Below are 27,006 nucleotides of genomic sequence, written 5' to 3' on the forward strand. Positions count from 1 at the left end.
ATGGTGGGTGGAAGCTCTCTCTCTATGGTGGGTGGAAGCTCTCTCTCTATGTTGGGTGGAAGCTCGCTCTATGGTGGGTGGAATCTCGCTCTCTATGGTGGGTGGAAGCTCGCTCTCTATGGTGGGTGGAAGCTCGCTCTCTATGGTGGGTGGAAGCTCGCTCTATGGTGGGTGGAAGCTCGCTCTCTATGGTGGGTGGAAGCTCGCTCTCTATGTTGGGTGGAAGCTCGCTCTATGGTGGGTGGAAGCTCTCTCTCTATGGTGGGTGGAAGCTCGCTCTCTATGGTGGGTGGAAGCTCTCTCTCTATGGTGGGTGGAAGCTCGTTCTCTATGGTGGGTGGAAGCTCGCTCTCTATGGTGGGTGGAAGCTCTCTACTGTCAGTGGGATATCTCTGTGGTTAGTAAAAGATCTCTGGTCAGAGTAGTTGAGCTGTGAATGTGTACCTGACCACAGGAGCTGCTGAAGAAGTGCCACCAGTGCATGGAGACCATCGTCAAAGCCAAAGACCAGCAGGCAGCCGAGGCCAACAAGAACGCCAGCATCCTGCTGAAGGAGTTGGACCTGGAGAAGGTGAGCGGACTACCGGCACGATCCACACGGAGCTACAGGCTGGTAGGGGACGATAGTAGGGTTTCAGGTAGAGGTTTGCAGATACCCAGTGCAGGTTTGTAGTTTCAGGTTACAAGGGTGGTAGATAGTCGATCCCAGATGCAGGGTTAATGGTAGATCCCGGATGCAAGGTTAATGGTAGAACCCAGATGCAGGGTTGACAGTAGACCCCATATGCACAGTTAACAGTAGACCCCAGACGCAGGAATAACAGTAGACCCCAGATGTCGAGGTGAGATCCGTTGTCTCAGTGTGCGGTTGCTCTGACAGTCTCGGGAGGAGAGTAAGAAGCAGGCGCTGGCAGCGAAGAGGGAGAAACGCAAGGAGAAACGCAAGAAGAAGAAAGAGGAGCAGAAGAAGAAGCAGGAGGAAGAGGAGGAGGTCAAGGTGCAGGAGGAGTTCCCCGAGATGCAGGACCAGGAGAAAGACTCCAGCGAAGGTAAACATGTCTGTATGTGAGGGTACGATTGGTGCGCACTGTGTGCGTACATGTATTTGTATGCGTGGTTGTGTGTGTGGTTGTGTTGTGTTGTGTGTGTTGTGTGTGAGATTAATATCATGGGAAAAGCACTTGTTTGAGTGCCATCCGTGGTACCTCCCACATCACTGAGCTGAACGCGTCCGTGTGTCCGTCTGTCTGTCCGTGTGCAGAGGCTGAGGTGCCCATCGACCCCCCCAGCGCCACCACCACCACCACCATCGGCATCCTGGCCACCTCGCCCACGTTCTCCAGCGCCTTCGGCAAGAAGCGCTCCAGCCTGGGGCCGGCGGGCTCCGCCGCCCGCAAGAGCCGCAAGAGCACGGCTCAGCCCTGCGCCGGCCTGCCCCTGCCCCTGCCCCTGCCCCTGCCCCTGCACGACCACCAGGTGGCGCTGGCGCTGGCCCGGCAGCGGGCCGACAGGAACAAGGTCCCGGGCGAGCCGCGGGAGGGGGGGGCCCGGGGGGGGGCCAGCGACTCCGACAACCTGGACAGCGAGAGCAGCGGCTACCTGCCCGACCTGCCTTCATCCTCCTCCTCATCCTCGTCTTCATCGTCCTCCTCCTCCTCCTCCGGCCCCGCCCACGCGCCCCCGCCCGCCCCCGAGAAGAGGCAGCTCCCTCCCCTGCAGGTCACCCTGTCCATCTCCAAACCGCCCAGGTGAGGCACGCTCTCTCACACACCTGCTCAACATCACCACTCCTCACACACCTGCTGAACATCACCACTCCTCACACACCTGCTGAACATCACCACCCCTCACACACCTGCTCAACATCACCACTCCTCACACACCTGCTGAACATCACCACTCCTCACACACCTGCTCAACATCATCACCCCTCACACACCTGCTCAACATCACCACCCCTCACACACCTGCTGAACATCACCACCCCTCACACACCTGCTCAACATCACCACCCCTCACACACCTGCTCAACATCACCACTCCTCACACACCTGCTCAACATCACCACTCCTCACACACCTGCTGAACATCACCACCCCTCACACACCTGCTGAACATCACCACTCCTCACACACCTGCTGAACATCACCACTCCTCACACACCTGCTCAACATCACCACCCCTCACACACCTGCTGAACATCACCACCCCTCACACACCTGCTGAACATCACCACTCCTCACACACCTGCTCAACATCACCACCCCTCACACACCTGCTGAACATCACCACTCCTCACACACCTGCTCAACATCATCACCCCTCACACACCTGCTCAACATCACCACTCCTCACACACCTGCTGAACATCACCACCCCTCACACACCTGCTCAACATCACCACCCCTCACACACCTGCTGAACATCACCACCCCTCACACACCTGCTCAACATCACCACCCCTCACACACCTGCTCAACATCACCACTCCTCACACACCTGCTCAACATCACCACCCCTCACACACCTGAGTGGTGGGGGTGTCACTGTGCTGTTTGAGAGAACTTGGTGGTCAGCAGTAAAGATGCCACTCATGATTCAGGCGTCCAGTATGCACTATTCGCAATTTAATTCATTCTGGCTTCTGGGAAAAACATTGCAGACACCGGGTGCTGATGAGACGGCCAATCAGTGAAACAGATCGCACGGTCACATGGACGCTGTTCAGTCTTGCCTTAAGAACTCATCACCACCCAGTACAGAAGTGATGGGGTTTCCAGAAGCATATCTCAGCGTCTGATGTTATTGGTGGCCGTTATTTTTATGACGCTTTAATATATGGTGCAATATACTTAGTTGGAGCTCTCCTTAGTGGCTGGGTGTGATGTGATGTCCCAGTGTGGCGTTATTGACCAGCGCGTGTGTCTGCCCCCTCAGACTGCAGGACTGCGTGAGTGACCTGCCCCCCAGCTCCCTGCCCTCCCCCTTTAAGACCATGTCCCTGCCCGGCGGCCCCCCCGTTGGCCCCCCCGGCGGCAAGATCAGCCTGGCCAGCCCCAAGCGGGGACCCAAGAGAGAGGACGGCTGGAAGGAGGTCGTCCGGAGGTCAGCGCCCCGCCCCGACGCCCCAATCCGCCGTGTTCACAGCAGGGGCGCACAGCTACGGCCCGTCCGTCTCACAATTTTGTGCCAACTTCTGGTCTTAAGATATAATTGAGTCAATTAAATAATAATCTGGCCTGTGTATGAGTTACTGGCTACAGCTGCAAGGCTGCAAGTGTATCCTGATGACTTTACTGCTCAAGTACAGGCTTGAAACAGGGTCATTTATAGAGCTATCTGCTGATTGGTTGGAACAAAAATGAGGACCGGAGTTGTGCACCCCTGGTATCAAGCTCGTCATATGTACATTTGTTGAGAAATGCCCAAAAATTTGTTGAGTCCCATCGACTCAATTTCATGCGGTTTCTGTTACTTTGCCATGCAAACTGTTTATTATTGTTGTTTATCACCCCCCGGGTCCTCTGGGGAACTTCTTGGATGAGATGGACATCCTCCTTAGCTCCTCACCAGTCAATGACATCCCCCTGATCCTCCTGGGTGACTTCAACCTCAACTCAGAGTCCACCCATTCTACCTTTCTCTCCCTCCTTTCTTCTTTTGACCTTACCCTCACACTTTCCCCTCCCACCCACGAAGCAGGCAACCTTCTTGACCTCATCTTCACAAGGAGCTGCACAATAACCAACCTCTCTGTAACACCACTCCATATATCTGACAACTCCTTCATCTCTTTTTCTCTTCCACTCTCCTCTAACACCCATCCATCTCTCCCACCATCCACTGTCACCTGTCGGCGGAACCTATGCCACCTGTCTACCTCCACCCTCTCATCTACAATCCTCTCCTCCCTACCATCCGCGGAGTCTTTCTCTCGACTGTCTCCTGACGATGCTGACACAACTCTCATGTCCTCCCTCTCATCTTCCTTTGACTCTCTGTGTCCCCTCACCACCAAATTAGCTCGGGCCTCCCCCCCCCAGTCCTTGGCTTTCTGATGCTCTACGAGCTGTCCGAACCGAACTGCGGGCAGCGGAGAGAAAATGGAAAAGGTCCTGTCTCCCCAGTGATATAGCTTCCTTCCATGCCCTCTTATCATCTTTTCACTCCTCTTTCTCTCTAGCTAAATCTTCCTTCTTTCACTCGAAAATTAACGCGGCCGCCTCTAATCCCCGCAAACCTTCTCCTCTCTTCTGGTCCCCCCTCCCCCCCCACCCCCCTCATCACTCACACCTGATGACTTTGTCTCCTTCTTTGAAAAGAAGGTTGATTCCATTCGCAATTCCTTCTCACAACCCTCTCCCCCTGCTGACCCTCCTACCTTCCCCAACTCCCTAACCTCCTTTTCTCCCCTCTCTGACGCCGACACAATGACATTCTCCCTTTTCTCTCCTCTCTAATCAACACCTCCCTCTCTTCCGGCACCATGCCCTCTCCCCTGAAGAGGGCCAGAGTCACTCCCCTGCTCAAAAAACCTACTCTTGACCCCTCTGCCCTGAACAACTCCCGGCCTGTCTCTCTTCTTCCCTTTCTTGCTAAAACTCTGGAACGGGCGGTCTGCTCCCAACTGTCCACTTATCTTCTCCAGAACAATCTCCATGACCCCAACCAGTCTGGCTTCAAGAGTGGCCACTCCACTGAGACCGCCCTGCTTGCGGTCACTGAGGCACTCCACTCTGCTAAAGCCAAATCCCTCTCCTCTGTCCTCATCTTCCTCGACCTGTCGGCCGCCTTCGATACAGTCAACCATGAAATTCTGCTCTCATTGCTGACTGGGATGGGTGTCACAGGTTCTGCACTTGCTTGGTTTTCCTCCTACCTCTCTGGTCGCTCCTACCAGGTGACTTGGAGGGGCTCAGTCTCTGACCCTCACCCCCTACAAACTGGAGTCCCGCAGGGCTCAGTTCTCGGTCCTTTCCTCTTCTCTCTATACACCATGTCTCTTGGTTCGGTTATCTCTTCCCATGGCTTTTCTTATCATTCTTACGCTGATGACACCCAACTCTTTATTTCCTTCCCCCCCCCGACACCCAAATCACCACACGGATCTCTGCCTGCTTGGCTGATATCTCTGCGTGGATGACTTCCCACCACCTGAAGCTCAACCTTGCCAAAACTGAGCTTCTCTACATCCCTGCTAAGTCCTCTCCGTCAATCGACCTCTCACTGACTGTTGAGGACTTTGTAGTTTCCTCTTCCCGTACGGCAAAGAATCTTTTCGGTGACTCTTGATAACTGCCTCACCCTGGCTCCACAAGTATCCTCCACTGCCAGAACCTGCAGGTTCTTTCTGTACAATATACGCTGTATCCATCATCTTCTGACGGAGAAAGCCACCCAGCTCCTAGTTCAGGCGCTTGTCATTTCCCGCCTGGATTACTGCAACTCCCTCCTAGCCGGTCTCCCAGCGTGTGCCATCAAGCCCCTCCAGCTGGTCCAGAATGCTGCAGCCCGCTTGATCACCAGTCAGCCCAGGTCGGCTCATGTCTCCCCGCTTCTCATTGGCCTCCACTGGCTTCCTATTGCCGCACACATCCGTTTCAAGGCCCTAGTGTTGGCATTTCAGGCTGCTAAGGGGACTGCCCCACCTTACATACAATCCTTGATCACTCCCTACTCCCTAGCTAGACCACTCCGGTCTGCCAGCTCTGGTCGCCTTATGGTTCCCTCTCTACGTGCACCTGGCGGTCGAGCTGCACATTCACGCCTGTTTTCCGTTCTGGTTCCTCAGTGGTGGAATGACTTGCCTACCACTGTCAGGACAGCAGAATCCCTCCCCCTATTTCGACGCAGACTCAAAACCCACCTTTTCAAACTCTACCTTAGTCCTCCCTCCTGATTTCCCCCCCCCCCCCCTTCTGATATCCCTATCCTTGTCTAACCCCACCAAAAAATTTTAAAATAATAATAATAATAATTTGCACTTATGATGACGACTGTTTAGAACAGCATTCCATGTGTATTTTCCTAGTTCTGGATGTGATGCTTTGACTTGTGGTAGAACCTATGCACTTGTAAGTCGCTTTGGATTAAAAGCGTCTGCCAAATGACAAAAATGTAAAAAAATGTAATCATGAATTTCCTTGCTAGTAACTCATGGAAGAACGCTGATTGGTGGATATGTTCTGGCCTGATGGTCACCACTGGGATCTGTCGCCAAAATGTGTCCACCAATCCCACGCTGTGTTTGTTAGTTATTGCCAACGTGCTTTGTGACCTCCCCATTTTGTGAAACTACATCTCCCACAATGCACCTCTCCGGTCTCGGTAACCTTGTGAAAAGCCCGTGTTGCACTCTGGGAGATGTGGGCGGCGGTTGACAGAAGTGGCTGTGTGCGCGTTTACTCAGGTCTAAGAAGCTGTCGGTCCCGGCGTCCGTGGTCTCGCGGATCATGGGCCGCGGCGGCTGCAACATCACCGCCATCCAGGACGTGACGGGCGCCCACATCGACGTGGACAAGCAGAAGGACAAGAACGGAGAGCGCATGATCACCATTCGGTGAGACCTCCAGCCCCTCACCTCCGACCCCTCTCACCTCCGACCCCTCTCACCTCCAACCCCTCACCTCCAACCCCTCTCACCTCCAACCCCTCACCTCCAACCCCTCACCTCCAACCCCTCACCTCCGACCCCTCTCACCTCCGACCCCTCTCACCTCCGACCCCTCTCACCTCCGACCCCTCTCACCTCCGACCCCTCTCACCTCCGACCCCTCACCTCCAACCCCTCTCACCTCCAACCCCTCTCACCTCCAACCCCTCACCTCCAACCCCTCTCACCTCCAACCCCTCTCACCTCCAACCCCTCTCACCTCCAACCCCTCTCACCTCCAACCCCTCTCACCTCCAACCCCTCACCTCCAACCCCTCACCTCCGACCCCTCTCACCTCCGACCCCTCTCACCTCCGACCCCTCTCACCTCCGACCCCTCTCACCTCCAACCCCTCACCTCCAACCCCTCACCTCCGACCCCTCTCACCGCCAACCCCTCTCACCTCCGACTCCTCACCTCCAACCCCTCTCACCTCCAACCCCTCTCACCTCCAACCCCTCACCTCCAACCCCTCTCACCTCCGACCCCTCTCACCTCCGACCCCTCACCTCCAACCCCTCACCTCCGACCCCTCTCACCGCCAACCCCTCTCACCTCCGACTCCTCTCACCTCCGACCCCTCTCACCTCCGACTCCTCACCTCCAACCCCTCACCGCCAACCCCTCACCTCCGACCCCTCTCACCTCCGACTCCTCACCTCCAACCCCTCACCTCCAACCCCTCACCTCCGACCCCTCTCACCTCCGACCCCTCTCACCTCCGACCCCTCTCACCTCCGACCCCTCTCACCGCCAACCCCTCACCTCCGACCCCTCTCACCTCCGACTCCTCACCTCCGACCCCTCTCACCGCCAACCCCTCACCTCCAACCCCTCTCACCTCCGACCCCTCTCACCTCCGACCCCTCTCACCTCCGACCCCTCTCACCTCCGACCCCTCTCACCGCCAACCCCTCACCTCCGACCCCTCTCACCTCCGACTCCTCACCTCCGACCCCTCTCACCGCCAACCCCTCACCTCCAACCCCTCTCACCTCCGACCCCTCTCACCTCCGACCCCTCTCACCTCCGACCCCTCTCACCTCCGACCCCTCTCACCGCCAACCCCTCACCTCCGACCCCTCTCACCTCCGACCCCTCTCACCTCCGACCCCTCTCACCTCCGACCCCTCACCTCCAACCCCTCACCTCCAACCCCTCACCTCCGACCCCTCTCACCTCCGACCCCTCTCACCTCCGACCCCTCTCACCTCCGACCCCTCTCAGTGAGCCTCCACTGTGGTGCTGATGCTGCAGTTCATGATTGTGATGCAAATGAGATATTTGACTGGACCCCTGTTCCAACTGTCTCTCCCAGCCTAACAATCTCATAGCTCATGGTCGGCATAGTTAAGTCTACCTTTTACGGTTATGCAAAGGATCTATACCACAGTGTAAGAGTTCAGTTATTGATTAGAGTGCACACAACAAGTAGATTACTGTGGAAAAACCAAAATAATATTTATGCAAATTTGCTGCTGCCTCTCAGATCTCTTGTGGAGGGAGTGGAAAATGAAACGCACTCACACACACGTGTTCTCTCTCACACACACACACACACACACTCACACACACTCACACACACACACACACACACACACACACACACACAGCCTCTCCTCACGCCCCTCCCTCGGTGTGTGTGTGCAGGGGGGGCACGGAGTCGACTCGTCATGCGGTGCAGCTGATCAACGCGCTGATCCAGGACCCGGCCAAGGAGCTGGAGGACCTGATCCCCCGCACCCACATCCGGGCCCCGGGCGCCCCCAGAGCGTCCTCGGCCAAGGCCCTGTCCTCCATCCACATGCCGCCATCCTCCAGCGTGTCCTTCCAGTCTTCGTCCTCCTCCTCCTCCTCGGCGGGGGGGAAGCTGGGGAAGGCGGGGCTGTCGTCGGGGGCGCGGCCGGCGTTCCCGGTGTCCCTCCCCCTGGCGTACGCCCACCCCCAGCTCGCCCTCCTGGCGGCGCAGACCATGCACCAGATCCGCCACCCGCGCCTGCCCATGGCCCAGTTCGGGGGCACCTTCGCCCCGCCCGCGCCCCCCAGCACCTGGGGCCCGTTCCCCGTCCGGCCCGTGAGCCCGGGGAGCGCCGGCGGGTCCCCGAAACACAACGGGAGCGCCTTGCCGCGCCCAGGCCCCTCCCACCACGGCGAGTACTCCGCCAACGCAAACCCCGCCCCTACTGCTGCCACCGTGGCCACGCCCCCTTCTGTCACCGCGCCGACCGCGCCCGGCGGACACACCCCCTCCTCTGTCAGGAAGCAGCTGTTTGCGGCCGAGCCCAAGGTCGCCACGGTGACCACCGCCACCAGCAGCACGCGCGCCTCGGGTTCCCCCGCCCACCTGCCCCACAGCTCCGCCCTCCTTCCACTAGCCACGCCCACGACCCCGCCTCCCGCCCCTATCGCCCCGCCCCCACTGCAAACCCCCAAACACGAGCCCTCTCTGGAGCCCACGCCCGTCTCCAAGGCGACCGTTTCCGACGCAACCCCCCTCCCCTTCTCCGTCCTGGCTCCGCCCACCACGTCTCAGCCCGCCCCCTTCGCCTCCGCCGTGGAGCCCCTGGCCCCGCCCACACACACTAACCCCGCCCCCTGCGCCTCCAGCAGCTCCGCCCCCCACTACACCAGCGCCGCCCCCCGCGTGTCTCACCGCGTGTCTCACGCCCCCCCCGGCCCCTTCTACCCTCCGCTGCCGGAGCAGTCCGTGTTCCTGCCCCTCGCCGCCCCCCAGGAGCTGAAGCCCGCCGGGCTGGTGAACGGGGCCCCGCCCCTCCCCGGGGGGGGGAAGGCCCCCCCGCCCCCCAGCTTCGGCCCCGCCGCCCTCTTCAACCACTTCAGCAGCATCTTCGACGCCGGCCAGGGGGGCAACAGCCACGTGTGGGGCGCCTGCCACCTGCCCTCCCGCCCCCCGCCCGAGCAGCCCTACAGCGCCCCCCCCGCCTACATGAGCATGGGCGCCATGGAGACCGGCCTGCCCCCCCCCGACGGGTCCAAGGCCCCCGGATATCGCTCCGCCTCCCAGCGCATGGTCAGCAGCCCCATCGGTGAGTGCACCGGACACTGGTGGTGAACTGGGGCAGGTCTGTGTGTGGTGTGTGATTGGGGGTAGTGGGGCAGTAGTTTGGGGGCAGGTCTGTGTGTGGTGTGTGATTGGGGGTAGTGGGGCAGTAGTTTGGGGGCAGGTCTGTGTGTGGTGTGTGATTGGGGGTAGTGGGGCAGTAGTTTGGGGGCAGGTCTGTGTGTGGTGTGTGATTGGGGGTAGTGGGGCAGTAGTTTGGGGGCAGGTCTGTGTGTGGTGTGTGATTGGGGGTAGTGGGGCAGTAGTTTGGGGGCAGGTCTGTGTGTGGTGTGTGATTGGGGGTAGTGGGGCAGTAGTTTGGGGGCAGGTCTGTGTGTGGTGTGTGATTGGGGGTAGTGGGGCAGTAGTTTGGGGGCAGGTCTGTGTGTGGTGTGTGATTGGGGGTAGTGGGGCAGTAGTTTGGGGGCAGGTCTGTGTGTGGTGTGTGATTGGGGGTAGTGGGGCAGTAGTTTGGGGGCAGGTCTGTGTGTGGTGTGTGATTGGGGGTAGTGGGGCAGTAGTTTGGGGGCAGGTCTGTGTGTGGTGTGTGATTGGGGGTAGTGGGGCAGTAGTTTGGGGGCAGGTCTGTGTGTGGTGTGTGATTGGGGGTAGTGGGGCAGTAGTTTGGGGGCAGGTCTGTGTGTGGTGTGTGATTGGGGGTAGTGGGGCAGTAGTTTGGGGGCAGGTCTGTGTGTGGTGTGTGATTGGGGGTAGTGGGGCAGTAGTTTGGGGGCAGGTCTGTGTGTGGTGTGTGATTGGGGGTAGTGGGGCAGTAGTTTGGGGGCAGGTCTGTGTGTGGTGTGTGATTGGGGGTAGTGGGGCAGTAGTTTGGGGGCAGGTCTGTGTGTAACGCTCTTTTGTCCCGGGCGGCTCAGCTGTGCACCCATTGGACGCCTCGGGCGGCTCAAGCCCCGCCTCCTCGGCCGTGCTGACCAGCTTCGCCACCAGCATCACGGGAAGCCCCGCCTACCTGTCCGGCCCCGCCCCCGTGGGCACGCCCTCCTTCAGCCGCCAGCACTTCTCCCCTCACCCCTGGAGCGCCTCCACTTCCTGTACGTACCCGCACACTTCCTGTATGTACCCGCACACTTCCTGTACCTCCCCACATACTTCCTGTCTATAACCGCACACACGTGCAGCGTAGCACAAGATCATCTTAGTGTGGAAGTACATCCTGGACTTTTTTGGACAATTATAATCCTGTCCATACCCGCACACTTCCTGTCCGTACCCGCACACTTCCTGTCCGTACCCGCACACTTCCTGTACGTACCCGCACACTTCCTGTCCGTACCCGCACACTTCCTGTCCGTGCCCGCACACTTCCTGTCCGTGCCCGCACACTTCCTGTACGTACCCGCACACTTCCTGTACGTACCCGCACTCTTCCTGTGTGTCGCGGTGTCTGTGATTGAGCTCTTGGGCCTCCTCTCCCCAGGCGAGTCCCCCGTGCCCTCGGTCTCCTCGGGGGGGTCCTCCCCGCTCTCCGTGGCGTCCGCGCCCCCCCTGGTCCAGGCCAAGCCCAGCTGCTCCAGCCTGCAGGACCGGAAGGTTCCGCCGCCCATCGGCACCGAGAGGCTGGCCCGGATCCGCCAGACCGGCGCCGTTAACCCCGCCCTCCTCACCAGCAGCTACACCGCCCCGGTGGGCCAGGGCGGCATCTGGTCCTTCGGCGTGGGCAGCGCTTCAGGTGAGGGGGGGGGGGGGGTTTTGATTGGTCGTTGATGATGCGGGAGGTGTGGGGATCTGACCCGATGTTGGCATGGCTGGGGGATCTGACCCTACGCTGTGGTGGCTCAGCAGAGGCGATGTCGGGCTGGTCGCAGCCCCTCCTGGGCGCCCACGTGCTGCAGCACCAGCTGTCCCAGCACCAGCCCCTGGAGCAGGACGACACGGGCATCGTGGCCCCCTCCAACGCCTTCCACCCAGCCCACCCCGGCCAGGCCCACCCCGCCAACTTCATGGACTTCCCCAAGGTCAGTGCCTCCCGGGGGAACCGGGTCCTCCAACACCCACTGCGGTACTGACTGGTCTCGCTCATTCAAGTGCAGAAACGCACGCGTTTCCAGACACAGTGCAAAGGACCGGCCATTCTGCCCAGCAGTGCAGCCTTTTCCTGCCACTGAAGTTATGAATGCTTCTGTCGCCTAAGAGCTAAATAGTACTGGCACACTCCACGCTCACACGCACATGCACGCACACACGCGCACACACACATACACACACACACACACACACACACACACACACACACACACGTCGCACACACACACACACGCACACACACTCACACACACACACACACAGAGGCTGACTCTGGTCCTCTCTCCAGGGGATGCCGTTGTCCATGTACGGTGGGGCGATGCTCCCCCCCCACCCCCCCATGGGGGAGGGCCCCGGGGCCGTCTACAACGGGCTGCACGGCCCCGACCCCGCCTGGAGCCCCATCCTCAAAGTGATCCCCAACGCTGCTGACAACCCCGACCCCCAGCAGGTACCCCCCCCCGTCCCTCGCTGCCATGGCGATTTCATCACTGTGCGCATCACTGTTTCAATCCTGTCACTCCTGTCGCCACTTCTTACAGTTTAAATACTTTCACTCCTGCTGGTCACTGAACGCCGTCTCTCTCTCTCTCTCCCTCCCTCTCCCCCACTCTTTCCCTCCTCTCTCTCCCCCTCTCCCTCTCTCTCCTCCCCCTCTCCCCTTCCCTCTCTCTCTCTCTCTCTCCCCCCTCCCTCTCCCCTTCCCCCCCTCCCTCTCCCCTTCCCTCCCTCCCCCTCTCTCTCCCCCTCCCTCCCTCTCTCTCCAGGTCTGGCCTGGTACTTGGGCGCCACACGTGGGCAACATCCACCTGAACCATGTGAACTGAACACCCGTGACATCACAGCCTCTGAGCCCCCCCCCCCCCCCCCCCCGTGTGAGGGAGAAGCCGTGAATTCCTAATGAACCAGATAACCGCAACGATAATGTTAACCTAGAGGTGTCCTCAAACACATGAGAATCGGAACGGCCAGACGCCATTTTGATGTGCCTAACTAAAATAAAATTTAAAAAAAACAATTGAGTTTGGGCTATTACTTTACCACTGTCTATGAACAAACGGATCGCCTGTTCAACAGGATACCAACTGCGTAGTGTAGCCATTTTGACTTTAAACCACACAGACCGTTCTTGATCTGCAGGGCTCCACAGGACTAAGCTATTTATACTCGGACAAGAACTAGATTACACAAAGGCATAAATCAGACCTTTTAGAGTGGTAAATACATGTATAATTGTTTACATACTAAAAAGGGTTAAAATGAGAGTAAATTTCATGTCGTATAGTGGCTCTCCTTCATGTAGCCTGTATTAATGTGAAATATTTACCTTAATATCCAATAAAATGATGGAAATGACCCGATATTTCCTTCTCCTGTTTTCTTTTGAAGTCACACAATTTCATTTTATTTAACCAACACTGAATAAATAAAGGTTAACTGCTGTTTTACAGTATTATCGTTTCTTTAACAGATTAGCTTATGTTCAAGTTTTCCATGTTTTTCGATGGAAGCGCAATCTATTGCGCTGTCTGGCTGTCTTTTTTATCTTTGGTAAACTCAACTACAGAGGTTTAACGAGATAAACACATCAGTTATATGGCCTATTGAAGCAAATTGCTCCACAAGTCTTCTATATTATCACAATCCCAAGGTCTAGACAGTTCAAACGTTTGATTACATTCATTACGAACCGAAGTTCAGGCTTTTTGCCTTTTGAATTGGTCAAAAATACCATAGAACTAAGTCTCCATACCATAGAATTTTACGGGTAAACAGCGCCCTCTGCTGTTGAGAAAAAGGTTGCAGCTGAGTGAAATACAAATACAGCAAACGGGCATCTTAAGGGCACGCAGTAATCAAAATGCGCGTTTCCCCCCCTCAGTTTAGTCAATTCTTCATAACCATACAAACACATCTTAAATTATATATTCCAAAAAATTTTATAAAAGTGTAATACTTTTATAAGTATTTTTCCCATGCTCCCTGGAAAATTTGACTAGATTTGAGTCATCATGTACTAGTGGCTGTGTATTTAGATCAAATCTGTCAATTTTGTTTCCCCTCCAAAGAATATTTTTTCACACAACGGCTCAGTCAGATCGACTCCCCACCCTCCCATCATTTCCCCCCAAAAGATGATTTTTAAATCATAGGCCCTGGTCCTTATCTTTGTTGTATGGGTAGCAATTGAAATTGTACTTCCCTCTAGGGCAGGGGTGTCAAACTGAATCCCCAGGGGGCCGCAGTGTCTGCAGGTTTTTGCGGTTTCCTTTCAATCAGCTGCCAATTAAGGCCAATTAAGGCCTTGAGAACAAGGCGTGTGGATACTTTAACCAATTACTATTTAATTACAATTACAATTTACAATTACAATTTACTTTAACCAATCAGTGACTTGAATGAACCCAGAACACCCCAAAAACCAGCAGACACTACAGCCCTCCAAGACTGGAGTTTGACACCTGTGCTCTAGGGTCTTTCAGCGCACTTAACCCTGGTTATGGGTATGCGCTTTGTTGTACGTTGCTCTGGATAAGAGTGTTTGCCAAATGCTAATAATGTAATGTAATGTAATGGATATGAGCCTTCAGTCTTCAGTCTTCTCTGGCATTTTATTTTAATTTCCTTCATGCAAATTTGCTCCCAACTTGGTCTGGGCCATTCCCCAAACACTCCCCTTGCTTTGAGTCGTTATCCTGGCAGAAGGTGAATATTTGGCCCTGAATGCAAATTCACTGTTGACACAGTCAGGTAACCTCTGGAATCTTCTTGGGGGGGGGGTTGGCTGGTTGGCTGGTTGGCTGGTTGCACCTCAAAGGCAAAAACACGTCTCCCTGTCCCTCCCCCGCTGAAAAGCAGACCCATAACCTGATCTCCACTCCTCATCAGACCAGGTCCCTGGGTCGATCACATGTTGTTGTCTCAAAGTGTGTGAAGGGCTGTAGAGTCTCCATCTCTGCTCTCTCCCATTCCAGCCAATCAGCTCTGCAGCTCACCCTGTTATTCCTGGTGTAACTGACAGTGTTGTTGCTGGTGTAACTCAGTGTTGGAGCTGGTGTAACTCTGACAGTGTTGGAGCTGGTGTAACTGACAGTGTTGTTGCTGGTGTAACTGACAGTGTTGGAGTGGGTGTAACTCTGACAGTGTTGGAGCTGGTGTAACTGACAGTGTTGTTGCTGGTGTAACTCAGTGTTGTTGCTGGTGTAACTGACAGTGTTGTTGCTGGTGTAACTCTGACAGTGTTGTTGCTGGTGTAACTGACAGTGTTGTTGCTGGTGTAACTGACAGTGTTGTTGCTGGTGTAACTGACAGTGTTGTTGCTGGTGTAACTGACAGTTTTGGAGCTGGTGTAACTCTGACAGTGTTGTTGCTGGTGTAACTCTGACAGTGTTGGAGCTGGTGTAACTCTGACAGTGTTGGAGCTGGTGTAACTCTGACAGTGTTGGAGCTGGTGTAACTGACAGTGTTGGAGCTGGTGTAACTGACAGTGTTGTTGCTGGTGTAACTCTGACAGTGTTGGAGCTGGTGTAACTGACAGTGTTGTTGCTGGTGTAACTCTGACAGTGTTGGAGCTGGTGTAACTCTGACAGTGTTGGAGCTGGTGTAACTCTGACAGTGTTGTTGCTGGTGTAACTGACAGTGTTGTTGCTGGTGTAACTGACAGTGTTGTTGCTGGTGTAACTCTGACAGTGTTGGAGCTGGTGTAACTCTGACAGTGTTGGAGCTGGTGTAACTCTGACAGTGTCGGAGCGGGTGTAACTCTGACAGTGTTGTTGCTGGTGTAACTCTGACAGTGTTGGAGCTGGTGTAACTGACAGTGTTGTTGCTGGTGTAACTGACAGTGTTGTTGCTGGTGTAACTGACAGTGTTGTTGCTGGTGTAACTCTGACAGTGTCGGAGCGGGTGTAACTCTGACAGTGTTGTTGCTGGTGTAACTCTGACAGTGTTGGAGCTGGTGTAACTGACAGTGTTGTTGCTGGTGTAACTGACAGTGTTGTTGCTGGTGTAACTGACAGTGTTGTTGCTGGTGTAACTGACAGTGTTGTTGCTGGTGTAACTCTGACAGTGTTGTTGCTGGTGTAACTCTGACAGTGTTGGAGCTGGTGTAACTCTGACAGTGTTGTTGCTGGTGTAACTGACAGTGTTGTTGCTGGTGTAACTGACAGTGTTGTTGCTGGTGTAACTCTGACAGTGTCGGAGCTGGTGTAACTCTGACAGTGTTGGAGCTGGTGTAACTGAGTGTTGTTGCTGGTGTAACTCTGACAGTGTTGGAGCTGGTGTAACTCTGACAGTGTTGTTGCTGGTGTAACTCTGACAGTATTTGTGATGAGGACGGGAAAACCCGAAAAATATATGCAACACTTTTACAATTAATATATATATATTTTTTTATCTACGTTTAATAGTCCTTTATCAGTTGCAGTAATTTCACATTGGGTGAATCTTCATTTAAACATACAGGGAAGGGTAAGTAGGTCATATAGTGTGCGTCTTGTATCCATACAAACTTATATTTCCATGTATTTTTCATTATTTGTTCTGGCTTCACCGGGACGTTGGCGTCAACCGCTTTGTCTTCGGGTTTAGCGTTACTGATTTGAATATCTTCTTTGCTTGCGAGCTAACCGATTATTGTATCGTGCCTTATGCGTATCACTCTTAGTTATAGTCTTAGCTTTTGGAAGAATACGAAATTCATTATATTGTTTAAGGTAACTGTGACAATTTTAAACATGTTACGTACTCTAACGAACTCCCATCTACTCGTGCCATAGCCTACTTTTAAGTTGATTTTCATATCCAACGTAAGATTAATAATCAGTCAATTTCTGCATAGCCTACCGTTTTTATAAAGTGCTAATATCCGATCTAACGTTGTATAATGTATGTTAAGTAGAGTATGTGATGTGTCTCAGAGATCACTCCCTAAACTTTGTACAGTAGCGAGCTTCCTTTGTTTATTAGCCTAGCTAGGTAGCTAACAGTTACGTGACACACGTGGCTTGTAAACATCGTCCCTACGCAATGTTGCCAAATAGAGCAAGCAGCAGTCTTGACTCTTGACTTTTCATGTAATGCCACTAACTTGTATTGCAGAACATGTTACGGATACTATCGATCAAATTTCCCAAGCAAATGAGTAAAACAAAACGTTATGGAAATAACGCGACGGTTTAGTGCGCCACAAATGCAACTGTCAATAAGTCCACATTGACCTTAGCCGGAAACAAATCATATGGATATTCTCTCTGCATCTGTTGAGAGAAGACGGCGTGCATGAAACCAGTTTGATAAAGCCTTGCATGGTCCCGAATGTGTACAAAACTCCGTGCACCACGTGAAGGGAACTCGGGTGCCTTTCAGTGGTTGCGAAACCGGATCACATGAATCTGGTCACGTACGTTTTTTTTTCTAAACGCACTCTGCAAAAACAGGCGCACATGGACAACACATTGCACTCTCGCCTGGCCTCGCCCGATGCACCAGGGACGCGGACCTCTCTCCGACTCATTTCAAATATATATTTTAATTCATTTCAGCCCATCTCTCTGGCGATAGGTTATCTGTTTTGATGCAGTTTCGTCTCTGAGCGATTAAGCTATCTGGCTTTGTTCTAATCCGTGCCTCCTTGAATAGGCTACTTACTACCTTCTAGCCAACTCTGCTGTCCATATTTTTTTATATTTTATTTTTTTACAAAATATATATTTTTTGTAGCAAATAAACTATCGTCCAAAATAACCATGTCTACGAAGTGCAATGAGACCAAAAGTTGCCCCATCCCTACCCGTGTCATGCATCTGAAGGACTGGTCGCAGCTTCCCGACTGCTATAGTCAGACTCCCGGGGGCACGCTCTTCTCCACGACGCCTGGAGGTAAGCCGAGTTTTTGCAATTGTAATTGCGTTCGCTGTTATTAAACATTTTGTGCTTTCAGTCGGTCCTATGTATGAAATAAATGTAGATCTGTGTTTGTTTATATGTGACAATAGCTGCATGTTTTTTTTGGGGGGGGAGGGGATCATCAAAGCAGCTTGCTTTCTCAAACTCTGGTAGCCTATTGATTTCCCGACGTCCATATACTCTTATGCGATCTCATTTATTACCGTAGATTATTGGCTGTATATAATATAATTGGAGCTGCACCTATTTCCCCAGGACAAGGTCCAGAATCTCTACAAGCACCCCTTTTTTTCTTTTCTTTTTGAATATTGAGTTTAGGGGCCGTTCCTCTCGCCACCTCGACTGGAAATGCGGCTGAATTCTGCCACAGTGGCCGTAGTTTATTTAGTATATTTTGGAGCAGCGCGTATCCAGTTGGCTCCGGATAATTCTGCGGCGTTTGCACTTTGTTTATGGGTCCCTTTGTCGCTAATGGACGTTGAACTACGAGCTAATATCTATTTAGTAGCTGCGTAATCCCTGCACTGCAACCGTTCTCGTCCTTTGTCTCTTGGCTCGTGCGCGTCTACACTCCAGCGCGTAACGTTAGACATTTGAGTGAAGTTACATTCTCGCATTTTTACGGTTACATTTAACTTTGTATTATCGTCACGTATCTCGATACACAGGCCACGTCATTTCGATCTGCAGCTTTGCATATCGACTAATTTGAAAGTAAATTGCGAGTTTGCTTCTCAGCTAGTGTGAAGTGCATTCTGCATTCATTCGGAAACAAAGGGTCGTCAGTACCGCACACGTTTATCCAACTTCCCAAACTCGGGGTGTTACGTTCTCTTACTGCTCGCCATGTCCTTGCAAAAATATTTCATTTAGAGCGTGCTCCAGCGGCAAACATTGGAACGTCACCTTATTTATTCAAACAAACCATGTGGTCTTCTTGATTGTGGGGCTCGGCATTGATTCCGTTGAGCGCGAGTGTTAGAATTCATGTCCTGTACATAAATTAATATTGGGGGGAGTTATTTTCACCGCCGGAAGTCAATTTGGATGCAGCCATGTTTACATCTAACACACTGCACGAGATCCGTTATGGAATCTTATGTAATGTCGAAGGGCTGAACGTTGACTGCACGTGGCCTAGTTATGCTTATCAACACTGCAGTGTCATAACAAGGGGAAAATACCTGCGATCACTCATTGGTTACGACGCGCAAACCGCATCTTTGGGGAAGTGGAGGCATTCATATTCAACTCGAAATTTGTCACAGCAACAAGAGAAACAAAAATATTCCCGCCTGCAGCTATTAAGAGCATTAGTACACGAGTCATTAACGGTCAAACGAGGACTCGCGGAGAAGCGCACGTAAACGCATGCGCGCGTCTGGTTGGCATGTGTCCAGGGGGCCTCTGAGTGGGACGCTGAACAGAGTACCCCTCCCCCTCCCCCAGCTGAGCTGTATCACAGGAATAGCCTCAGCACATTCTGTTCTGCAGCAGGGCACCACAGCACCGCCCCTTTCTACGAAAAGTCAGCAGAGGAGCAGAGCTCTGCTGGGGCGCAGGAGAGCGAGCGAGCGAGCAAGGGGGAGAGAGAGGTGAGAGGAGAGGAGAGGATGTTTTTCGGCTGAATCCAGGTCCGCTCTGCTGCTGACGGGGCAGGTGGGCTGGGTGAACTCTGAGACCTGGTCAGCTGTGCCAGGCCCTGCTCTAAAAACAGCGCATGACACTGGCGTAGGTGCCCCTGCACCCTGCCCCTGCACCCTGCACCCTGTCCCTGTCCCTGCCCCTGCCCCTGCACCCTGCACCCTGCACCCTGCCCCTGCCCCTGCCCCTGCCCCTGCCCCTGCACCCTGCCCCTGCACCCTGCCCCTGCACCCTGTCCCTGTCCCTGTCCCTGTCCCTGCCCCCTGCACCCTGCACCCTGCACCTGTCCCTGCCCCTGTCCCTGCACCCTGTACCCTGTCCCTGACCCTGTCCCTGCACCCTGTCCCTGTCCCTGTCCCTGTCCCTGTCCCTGTCCCTGCCCCTGCACCCTGCCCTGCAGGTGGACGGCTGCATCTCCAAAGCCCTGTGACTGCAGGTCCAGTGCAGCTCGTACCAAGAGTTCTGAGAACTGTGCACGTCGCGTCTTCCAAGTCCCGTCAAAAATTGGCTTCAGCCTTTCAGATTTTTTTCTTTTTCTTTTTTCTTCTCCCAACCCCATGCCAAAAGCAGTTCTGTAAAGGTTTAGTTCAGCTGAAGTTTTAGGCCGTTCTGTGTGCGTACCCAGGGCACGCAGCGATCCCCTGAGTGACCGAGCATCACAAGGTGCACACGGTACGCACACGGTACGCACACGGATACTGCTCCGTGTAAACTCCGCGTGCAAACGCAGCGCTGTCGGTCGAACCGGTTCTCGTGCCCCAGCGCATATCGGAGTAAACAGCCAAAAAATAGTCTCTCGTTTAAGTCCCAAGATGGATCTCGGGGTCATCGCCCCCCCCCCCTGCTGTTTGGGATGTGTGTGTGTGAGTGTGTGAGTGAGTTCCTCCCTCCCTCCCTGCCCTCTCTGCCCCTACATTCCCGCTCCCCCCGTTCCTACCTGCCCCCGCGGGGGCCTTTGTCCCGGGACACGCTCCGGGTTGTGTAACGTGTTTTTCAGGCGCGGCGGGCTGATGAGGGCCTGGAACACGCTCCGCCCGACAGCGCAGACTTCAGCACGCTATCCAACACGGCTGGAACACAGAGATCACAATCACAGACGCCCCTATTCAAAGTACTTTGAATGTACAATATCAAAATCCTACCAAATTGCCCCATAAACAACATGTATATGATGCTAACTCTGACGCTGACGCTAAGGTGTGTGTGTGTGGTGCTCAGAGGAAACATGCAAGGAGAACTCTGCAGCACGGGAAGGGTGCCGTGCCCCACTCATTCTTGTCAAAAATGTCAGTTGGTGCCGTATAATCCTACGGACTGGTGTTGCTCGGTAACAGACTGGTGTTGCTCGGTAAAGTTCAGTCCACAGGGGTCTCGGGCGTTCGCTCTTACGCGCTTGTGAGCGGAAGATGGCAGACCCTGCAGCACTTCAGTGGAGCCAGGCTGTTATGACCCTCAGGGCTTTCCCACAATCCTTTGCAAGCTGCTTCGCCACCGAAGGGGAGAAATGGTGCCAAAAGTTTTGTAGACATTATTTTTGCGCAGTTTTCCCAGAAATGGTTCAGCACTCCGGCATCCTCGGGCTCTTCCTGTCCCTCGACTCATCAGACTCCAGGCTCGGCCTGCATGGCAACATCACCCCAGGAGTCTACTCCCGGCTCTCCCTACCCAAAATAAACAGATTTGGCAGGGTTCCTGGTTTTGGAATTCGTCCAGCTAACTCGGTAATCCTGCTTTGTGATATTAGGGCAGCCTGTAGCCTAGTGGCAAGGCTGCTTGGCTGGGACCTGGAAGGTTGGTGGTTCAAGCCCCAGTGTAGATGAGATCAGTGCAGCTGTTGGAGCCTTGAGCAAAGCTCTTAACCCCGCGTTGCCCCAGGAGGGATTGGATGAGGGGATGTTTAGCTTCATCGACTGTAAATTGCTTTGGAAGAATGCGTTAATAACTGTAATGTAGTATCACCGTCCAGGTCTTTTGAGCGGTGTAAGAGGTCACACAGACTGATGGGGCAGTTGTGGCCATTGGGGTTGTCCCCCTGTTCCCTGTGCTGGAGCATGGAGTAAGTGTGTCTGTCCGGGTCTGTCTGTCCTACAGGAACCAGGATCATCTACGACAGGAAGTTCCTGCTGGACTGCCGGAACTCGCCCATCGCCCGGACCCCCCCCTGCTGCCTGCCCCAGATCCCCGGGGTGACGGCCCCCTCGTCGCACCCCCTGGGGAAGCTCCAGGAGCTGAAGGAGGAGCTGGAGGAGGAGGAGGAGAAGGACCTGCCAGGTGAGAGCGCGTGTTCCCCCCCCCCCCCCCGCGTAGGTTGTTACGCAGGCTACTACTGTACTGCAGAGTGCAGTTTCCTGTGGTGTGTGCGTTTTTTTTTAATGTAATCCATGTGATCCACCTCCCCCTTCCAAACCTGGGCCACGTTCAGCTCTGACAAAACTTAGCAAAGCGTCTATTTAAACGGAAACGGTGGCACGCTGAACATCCTGTTGCAGACCGGTGGCGGACTGCCAGTACAGTTTGCTCCTATGGTGTCTGAGAAGGCGTTCTCCGGCCTTTAGGTCATTATTGATCCGGGCTGCAAACCCGACACACCCACCAAAACGGGAGCAAACGCACCTCAAATCCTGTTGTAAAACGTTGCACACCGGTGGGAGAAAACGTATCGTTCGATACGCAAACCTTGGCAAATGTTTTGGGATTGAACGCGCTCCCGGAGTTCCTGGAAACGAGCTTTAGGAAAATGTCACTTTCCTGGAATCAGGTCACCCCTCCAGGGCTCTTGCGGCTGTTTACAAGCAGAGCCGCCAGTTCCCAGCACACCCGGGACCGGCACATGACCGCCTAAATGCTGAATGTGTCCCAGGTGCTGCTGGGAGTTGTAGTCCTTTAGACTTCTTGGTTGTTGTTATGGGGGAAAGTAGCATCGTGCGTCGTCTCCTGTCAGGAAAGCAACACATGAATCCCAAAATAAGCCTGAAGCGCTTGGCGTGCATTTGAAGTCGGGGACGGGGCTCAGGCGGTGGGCTTGGGAGGCTTTTCGTCGTTTTCTTCGCGGGGTAGTCTGGCCACAGTGTTCGCCGGCGAGTGTAAACAGTTTGACCTTCAGCCTTCCCAGTTCAGGATCAAAATGCGCCACTTCCCGTGGCCTTCTCCCGCCTCCCCTCAGAGTTTTGTTTTTTGTAATTGTTTTTGGGACAGGTGTTCTTGAGCCCTGTAGGTCAGACAGGTAGGCCCCCCTCCCCCCAGGTGCAGCCTTGCCTGTCTGTGGAGGTCAGGCGTGTCTTCACAGCTTAACAGCCTCTTATCTGTGTCCGTGATGTATTCCGTTTATTTTGTGCTAGGGAGGGAGGGGAGGGGGGTGAATTTATTTAATCAGTGCACAAATAACGTTCCAAGGTGATCGCAGTTGGTGCCAAGAGGAAGTCCGGCATCTTTCTCAGGCCAGAGTTTTTTTAACTCTGGAAAATGCGGTAGTGCCACTTTAAGAGCGTTTGAGGAAGTGGGTTATGGGCGTTGTGAAATGCGCTAAATCATAACATGAGAACAGGCCATTCGGTGCAGCAATGCTTGCCATTTTCCTACTGCTGAAGTGTACCCACTGCTTAGTTTACCCAAAAGCCAGATGGTATTTGGCACAGTATCACGCCTGTTCTTGAAAACCCCAGTGTTCCTGATGTCTGTGTGGAATTTTAACAATTTAACAATTTTAACAATTTCCATTTATGCCCCCTTGTTCTGTTAACCAAACTCGCCCTGAAGAATCCCGTGCAGTGCACTTTGAGGCTTTTCAATTTGTTCAAGGGATTAACAAAGGGACTCAATCAAATCCCCCCCCCTAAATCTCCTTTTACTAAACTTAAAAAGAGATTAAGCATCTTAAGTCTTTCCTCATTATCTTTTATACATTGAATCAATCTGGTTGCCCTTCTTTGAACCTTTTCCCGTGCCTCTTTATCTTGTCCTGTGTGATGTGCTCTGTGGACTGCTGAGGACTGGGTCACTGGTGCCTAGTGTGATTGGATTAACACAGATTGGATTCACAGCACCCCCCCCCCCCCCCTCTCTCTCTCTCTCTCCACAGCGGATGACAGCCAGTTCGAGATGGACATCTGAGTGTCGCTCTGCCTCCTGTGGAGAGATCTTCACCCCCCCCCATACCCCCCCACCCCAGCGTGATCAGCACATGCTTGTCGCCTTTTTTCCCCTTTTAATTTCTTTCCATGTATTTTTACTTTTTAAACTTCATGAAGAACCAAAAAAAAAAAACAAGAAAAGAAACCAAAAAAGAACAAAAAAATGAACGATGGGGGTCTGGGCCCTGAGCTTGGAGCACTCGGACGGTGTTTGGTTCTCCGACTGAACTGTAGCAGGGGAGAGGAACGCGGACAGGGCTGCTTTTAATACCGTTTTTTTTTCGTTTGTACATTTGGTACTTTATATATTTTTTAAATGCTAAATGTGGATGTGCAAGGTGTAAATTTAGACAGTTGGGGAGGGGGGGTGGGGGGGTTGCGCGTTGGCTTGTGAGCGCGGTCGAGACGGTCGGATCGGCAGAACCGGGCCGCGGACCCGGCCTTCTCCGCACTGGACCGTGCAGCTGCGGGGAAAATGAGACCTAAACTTGCTGAAAGTTTAAATAAAAGAGATCTTTAAAAGACACAGAGAGTTGAGTTTTCAGTTCCTCCAGCTCTGTGCAGAAGTTATGTTTGAGCAACAAAAAAAACACCCAAGTACTGATAAGATTTTTTTTTTTTTCCCAGCTATACATCAGTCATACTGCTGTGTGGTTTTGACAGGTAAGGTAAACGTGGCACAGGTGTGAGTGACCCAGTTAAAGACACACACACACACACACACTCTGCTGTTTGTACAGGAGAGATCAGGCAGCACACAGGCATGAACCTCAGAGGGGGCAATAGAGGGGGGAGGGGAAATGCATTTTGTAATTACTGCCCCATGCTTACAGGGGTTTAGAATCTGCTGCCCTCCGGACTCCCCCTCATACGATCACTTTGTCTGAGCCATATGAAAATCTATGTTTCTGTGAAAATCTAAGTGTCTTATACTTCCAAAGCACTTTTATTTCCAGTGTTTTTCCACCGATATCAACTAGACACAGTGACCCAGTTCTCACATTTCCCATTGCTCGAGTGGCCAAATTAACGAGCCTTTTTATAGGTTACGATTGGCTGATTTTCCCAACAGCTGACCTCCTGCTAAATGCGACGGTGGCCCTATTAATAGGTACAGTTTGTGTATTCTCCCTCGGGGGGGAAAATACGATGGGCAAGTTGGAACAGAGACCCAAGAGTATGTGGAGAAACAAGATCATAAACAACACGGTGGTTTGACAGGCCCTGCTTATGGCATACCGGTCTGCTCTCTGTATTGTGAGTCTGCTGACACGGCACAAACTGTTCGCAGGAATTTCGTACTGCTTTGGAACACTTGTACACCTGTGATTTCTTTTTTTCCTTTTTCTTTTTGTCCCCGTCTTGCTTTTAAACATTCCTGTCAGACCTGCCCCGGGACAACCAAAAATATATGAGTTTTGGACAAAATACTGACTGCACTAAATAATAGTGTGCTATCATTTAAATGAGGCTCTATTTCCAACAATAAAAATTGAAACTTGTCCTCTAAATACGAATAAACCAGTTAACAATGACAGTAATTGTGTAAGTAGGGGGATTTGCAAAAGCCTTACAGTTTTCCCATTTTGTCCATTGAACTTCCAAACTTAGGGTAAGGTTGTTGAAGGGCAAAAATCCAGAGAAGGGTATGACACCAAAGTCACAAATTATTCTGTGTGACTGACCTGATGATCCTCAAAGTAAACGGGTGATTCATATCTGTCTGTTCAACAAAGCAGGATTGCGGAGTTAGCTGGATAACTGCACTGAGTAAAACCCACAAAGCAGGATTGCTGAGTTAGCTGGATAACTGCACTGAGTAAAACCCACAGAGCAGGATTACTGAGTTAGCTGGATAACTGCACTGAGTAAAACCCACAGAGCAGGATTACTGAGTTAGCTGCAATAAAATACAAAATAACAGCTGTTCCGGGTTTTACTCAGTGCAGTTATCTGGCTAATTGAAGTAATCCTAATAAGAGCAGGCGTACTGATCCGTTAACTCGCTGACACCCCATAAAACTGTCGGGCCAAGGCTGGGTTTGCTCTCCATTTAACACTCACTTTAGCTATGAAGTTCAACCGAATGTTGTCTAATTGAGCATAATTAACATGTTTGCTTGCTCCCTATAAAATTGTTTTTTTCCCCCCATAATGTCTTATTCTTGGCCCTGCTTTACCACAGGAGCTACATGCTGGAGAGTCAGTCAGTAAAACGGATGTTTTCCAGCCTTTTTGAACCGGTCAGGAAAGGTTTGGGAAAGGTTCATTTTCATTTTCAGCCTCAAACTGAGATTTTAATCTCACACTGTCCTCAACAGGTCTTTAATCTCACACTGTCCTCCACAGGACTTTAATCTCACACTGTCCTCCACAGGATTTTAATCTCACACTGTCCTCAGAAGGACTGAACAGTATACAGAATGAGGTAATTATCTGACAGAGACTTATCTGATGTTTATGTAATCCTCCCAATAAAAAGTCCTACTTTTCTGCTTGTCGCAGATCTGTCCTGTAGTTACTTCAGGGTTACTCAAGCGCACTTCAGACTAGACGATTATAAATGTGGTGAGAATTAACAGAAAATTACAACACTGAATGAAAGTAATAACAGTAATGGTGTCAGTGTTAGATTTACTGTGCCCGGCTATTTGTCGTATTTGCTGCATATCCGTTATATTTCTGTGATGAAACCCACAGATCCCAGTTCTGAGGTTTATATACAATGTGTTGTTTTCAGTGTCATGATGTAAAAGTAGGAAAAGGGACCTTGTTCACACCCTGTGTGCTCGCATTAGCCCAAGGCTGTCGGTGATAAGGTTTCACAATGGCCCACAATCCCAGACTTCAGCTCCATAAAATGCCTGAAGTGTGACACATCATCACCAGCATTCCTGCCAGGTTTCTCTACCCCTGTCTGTCTGTCTGTCTGCCTGTCTGTCTGCCTGCCTGTCTGTCTGTCTGTCCGTCCGCCCGCCCACCCGTCCGTCCGCCTGTCTGTCTGCCTGTCTGTCTGTCTGCCTGCCTGTCTGTCTGTCTGTCTGTCTGCCTGCCTGTCTGTCTGTCTGTCTGTCTGTCTGTCTGTCTGTCCGTTATGCCTTTCCTGTTCTTTCTCCGGCCATTTTCTGTACTCTGCTTCTGTATATTTTCTTAATTCCATTGTGAAATCCTTTATTATCTTTTTTTGTTTTGAACATCATGGGCAGCCTGTAGCCTAGTGGCTGAGGTGCATGACTGGGACCTGGAAGGTTGGTGGTTCAAGTCCAGGTGTAGCCACGATAAGATCAGTGCAGCTGTTAAGCCCTTGAGAAATCTAATCAACTGTATGTTGCTTGGGATAAATGCATCAGCTAAATAAGAAATTATTATTATTATAATTATATTATAATCAACAACAGTGCACCAGACTAGACTCTGCTGGATGAACAGTCCAGAGCAGTCATTGCTCTGGTTTTCACCCTTTATTTTATTTCCTTTAATTATTTAAAAGAGGACAGTGCACATTAATCAACAGTCCTGTAAATGTGCCAGTGTTAGCCCAACGGCCGTTTCCACTGTTATCCCTGGGTGT

General features: G+C 52.6%; 2 protein-coding genes across 3 annotated transcripts in view; both read left to right on the forward strand.

The window, feature by feature from the left end:
- Positions 1-13,118, forward strand: part of LOC133124891 (ankyrin repeat domain-containing protein 17-like) — a 72,985-nt gene extending 59,867 nt beyond the window's left edge. Inside the window, exons 25-34 of the mRNA XM_061236440.1 lie at positions 881-1,049; positions 1,262-1,748; positions 2,938-3,105; positions 6,410-6,559; positions 8,304-9,700; positions 10,590-10,766; positions 11,153-11,404; positions 11,518-11,690; positions 12,047-12,208; positions 12,525-13,118. Coding sequence (XP_061092424.1) covers positions 881-1,049; positions 1,262-1,748; positions 2,938-3,105; positions 6,410-6,559; positions 8,304-9,700; positions 10,590-10,766; positions 11,153-11,404; positions 11,518-11,690; positions 12,047-12,208; positions 12,525-12,584 — 3,195 coding nt within the window. The 3' untranslated portion in view covers positions 12,585-13,118. The remainder of the gene's footprint in view (positions 1-880; positions 1,050-1,261; positions 1,749-2,937; positions 3,106-6,409; positions 6,560-8,303; positions 9,701-10,589; positions 10,767-11,152; positions 11,405-11,517; positions 11,691-12,046; positions 12,209-12,524) is intronic.
- A 3,173-nt stretch (positions 13,119-16,291) lies between these two features.
- eif4ebp3l (eukaryotic translation initiation factor 4E binding protein 3, like) lies at positions 16,292-23,960 on the forward strand. Of its 2 annotated transcripts, none has more exons than XM_061236439.1 (3): positions 16,292-17,634; positions 19,156-19,256; positions 21,397-21,530. In XM_061236439.1, the coding sequence occupies exons 1-3, from the start codon at positions 17,502-17,504 to the stop codon at positions 21,493-21,495; spliced, it is 333 nt and encodes a 110-aa protein (XP_061092423.1). In that variant the 5' UTR covers positions 16,292-17,501; the 3' UTR covers positions 21,496-21,530. The 2 variants fall into 2 exon arrangements, with proteins under 2 accessions (XP_061092423.1, XP_061092422.1); XM_061236438.1 differs by lacking the exon at positions 19,156-19,256 and adding an exon at positions 23,384-23,960 and having other exon boundaries at positions 17,033-17,634; positions 21,397-21,576.
- The last annotated feature ends 3,046 nt before the right edge of the window (positions 23,961-27,006 follow it).

This window comes from Conger conger, chromosome 3, assembly GCF_963514075.1.
Source record: "Conger conger chromosome 3, fConCon1.1, whole genome shotgun sequence".
Classification (NCBI taxonomy): Eukaryota; Metazoa; Chordata; class Actinopteri; order Anguilliformes; family Congridae; genus Conger; species Conger conger.

Bases quoted from the DNA above. Each gene is read 5' to 3' on its own strand.
- eif4ebp3l (XM_061236438.1), top strand. From the start codon at position 17,502: ATGTCTACGAAGTGCAATGAGACCAAAAGTTGCCCCATCCCTACCCGT. The intron at 17,635-21,396 runs GTAAGCCGAGTT...TCTGTCCTACAG, and splicing joins CTTCTCCACGACGCCTGGAG to GAACCAGGATCATCTACGAC. The intron at 21,577-23,383 runs GTGAGAGCGCGT...CTCTCTCCACAG, and splicing joins GGAGGAGAAGGACCTGCCAG to CGGATGACAGCCAGTTCGAG.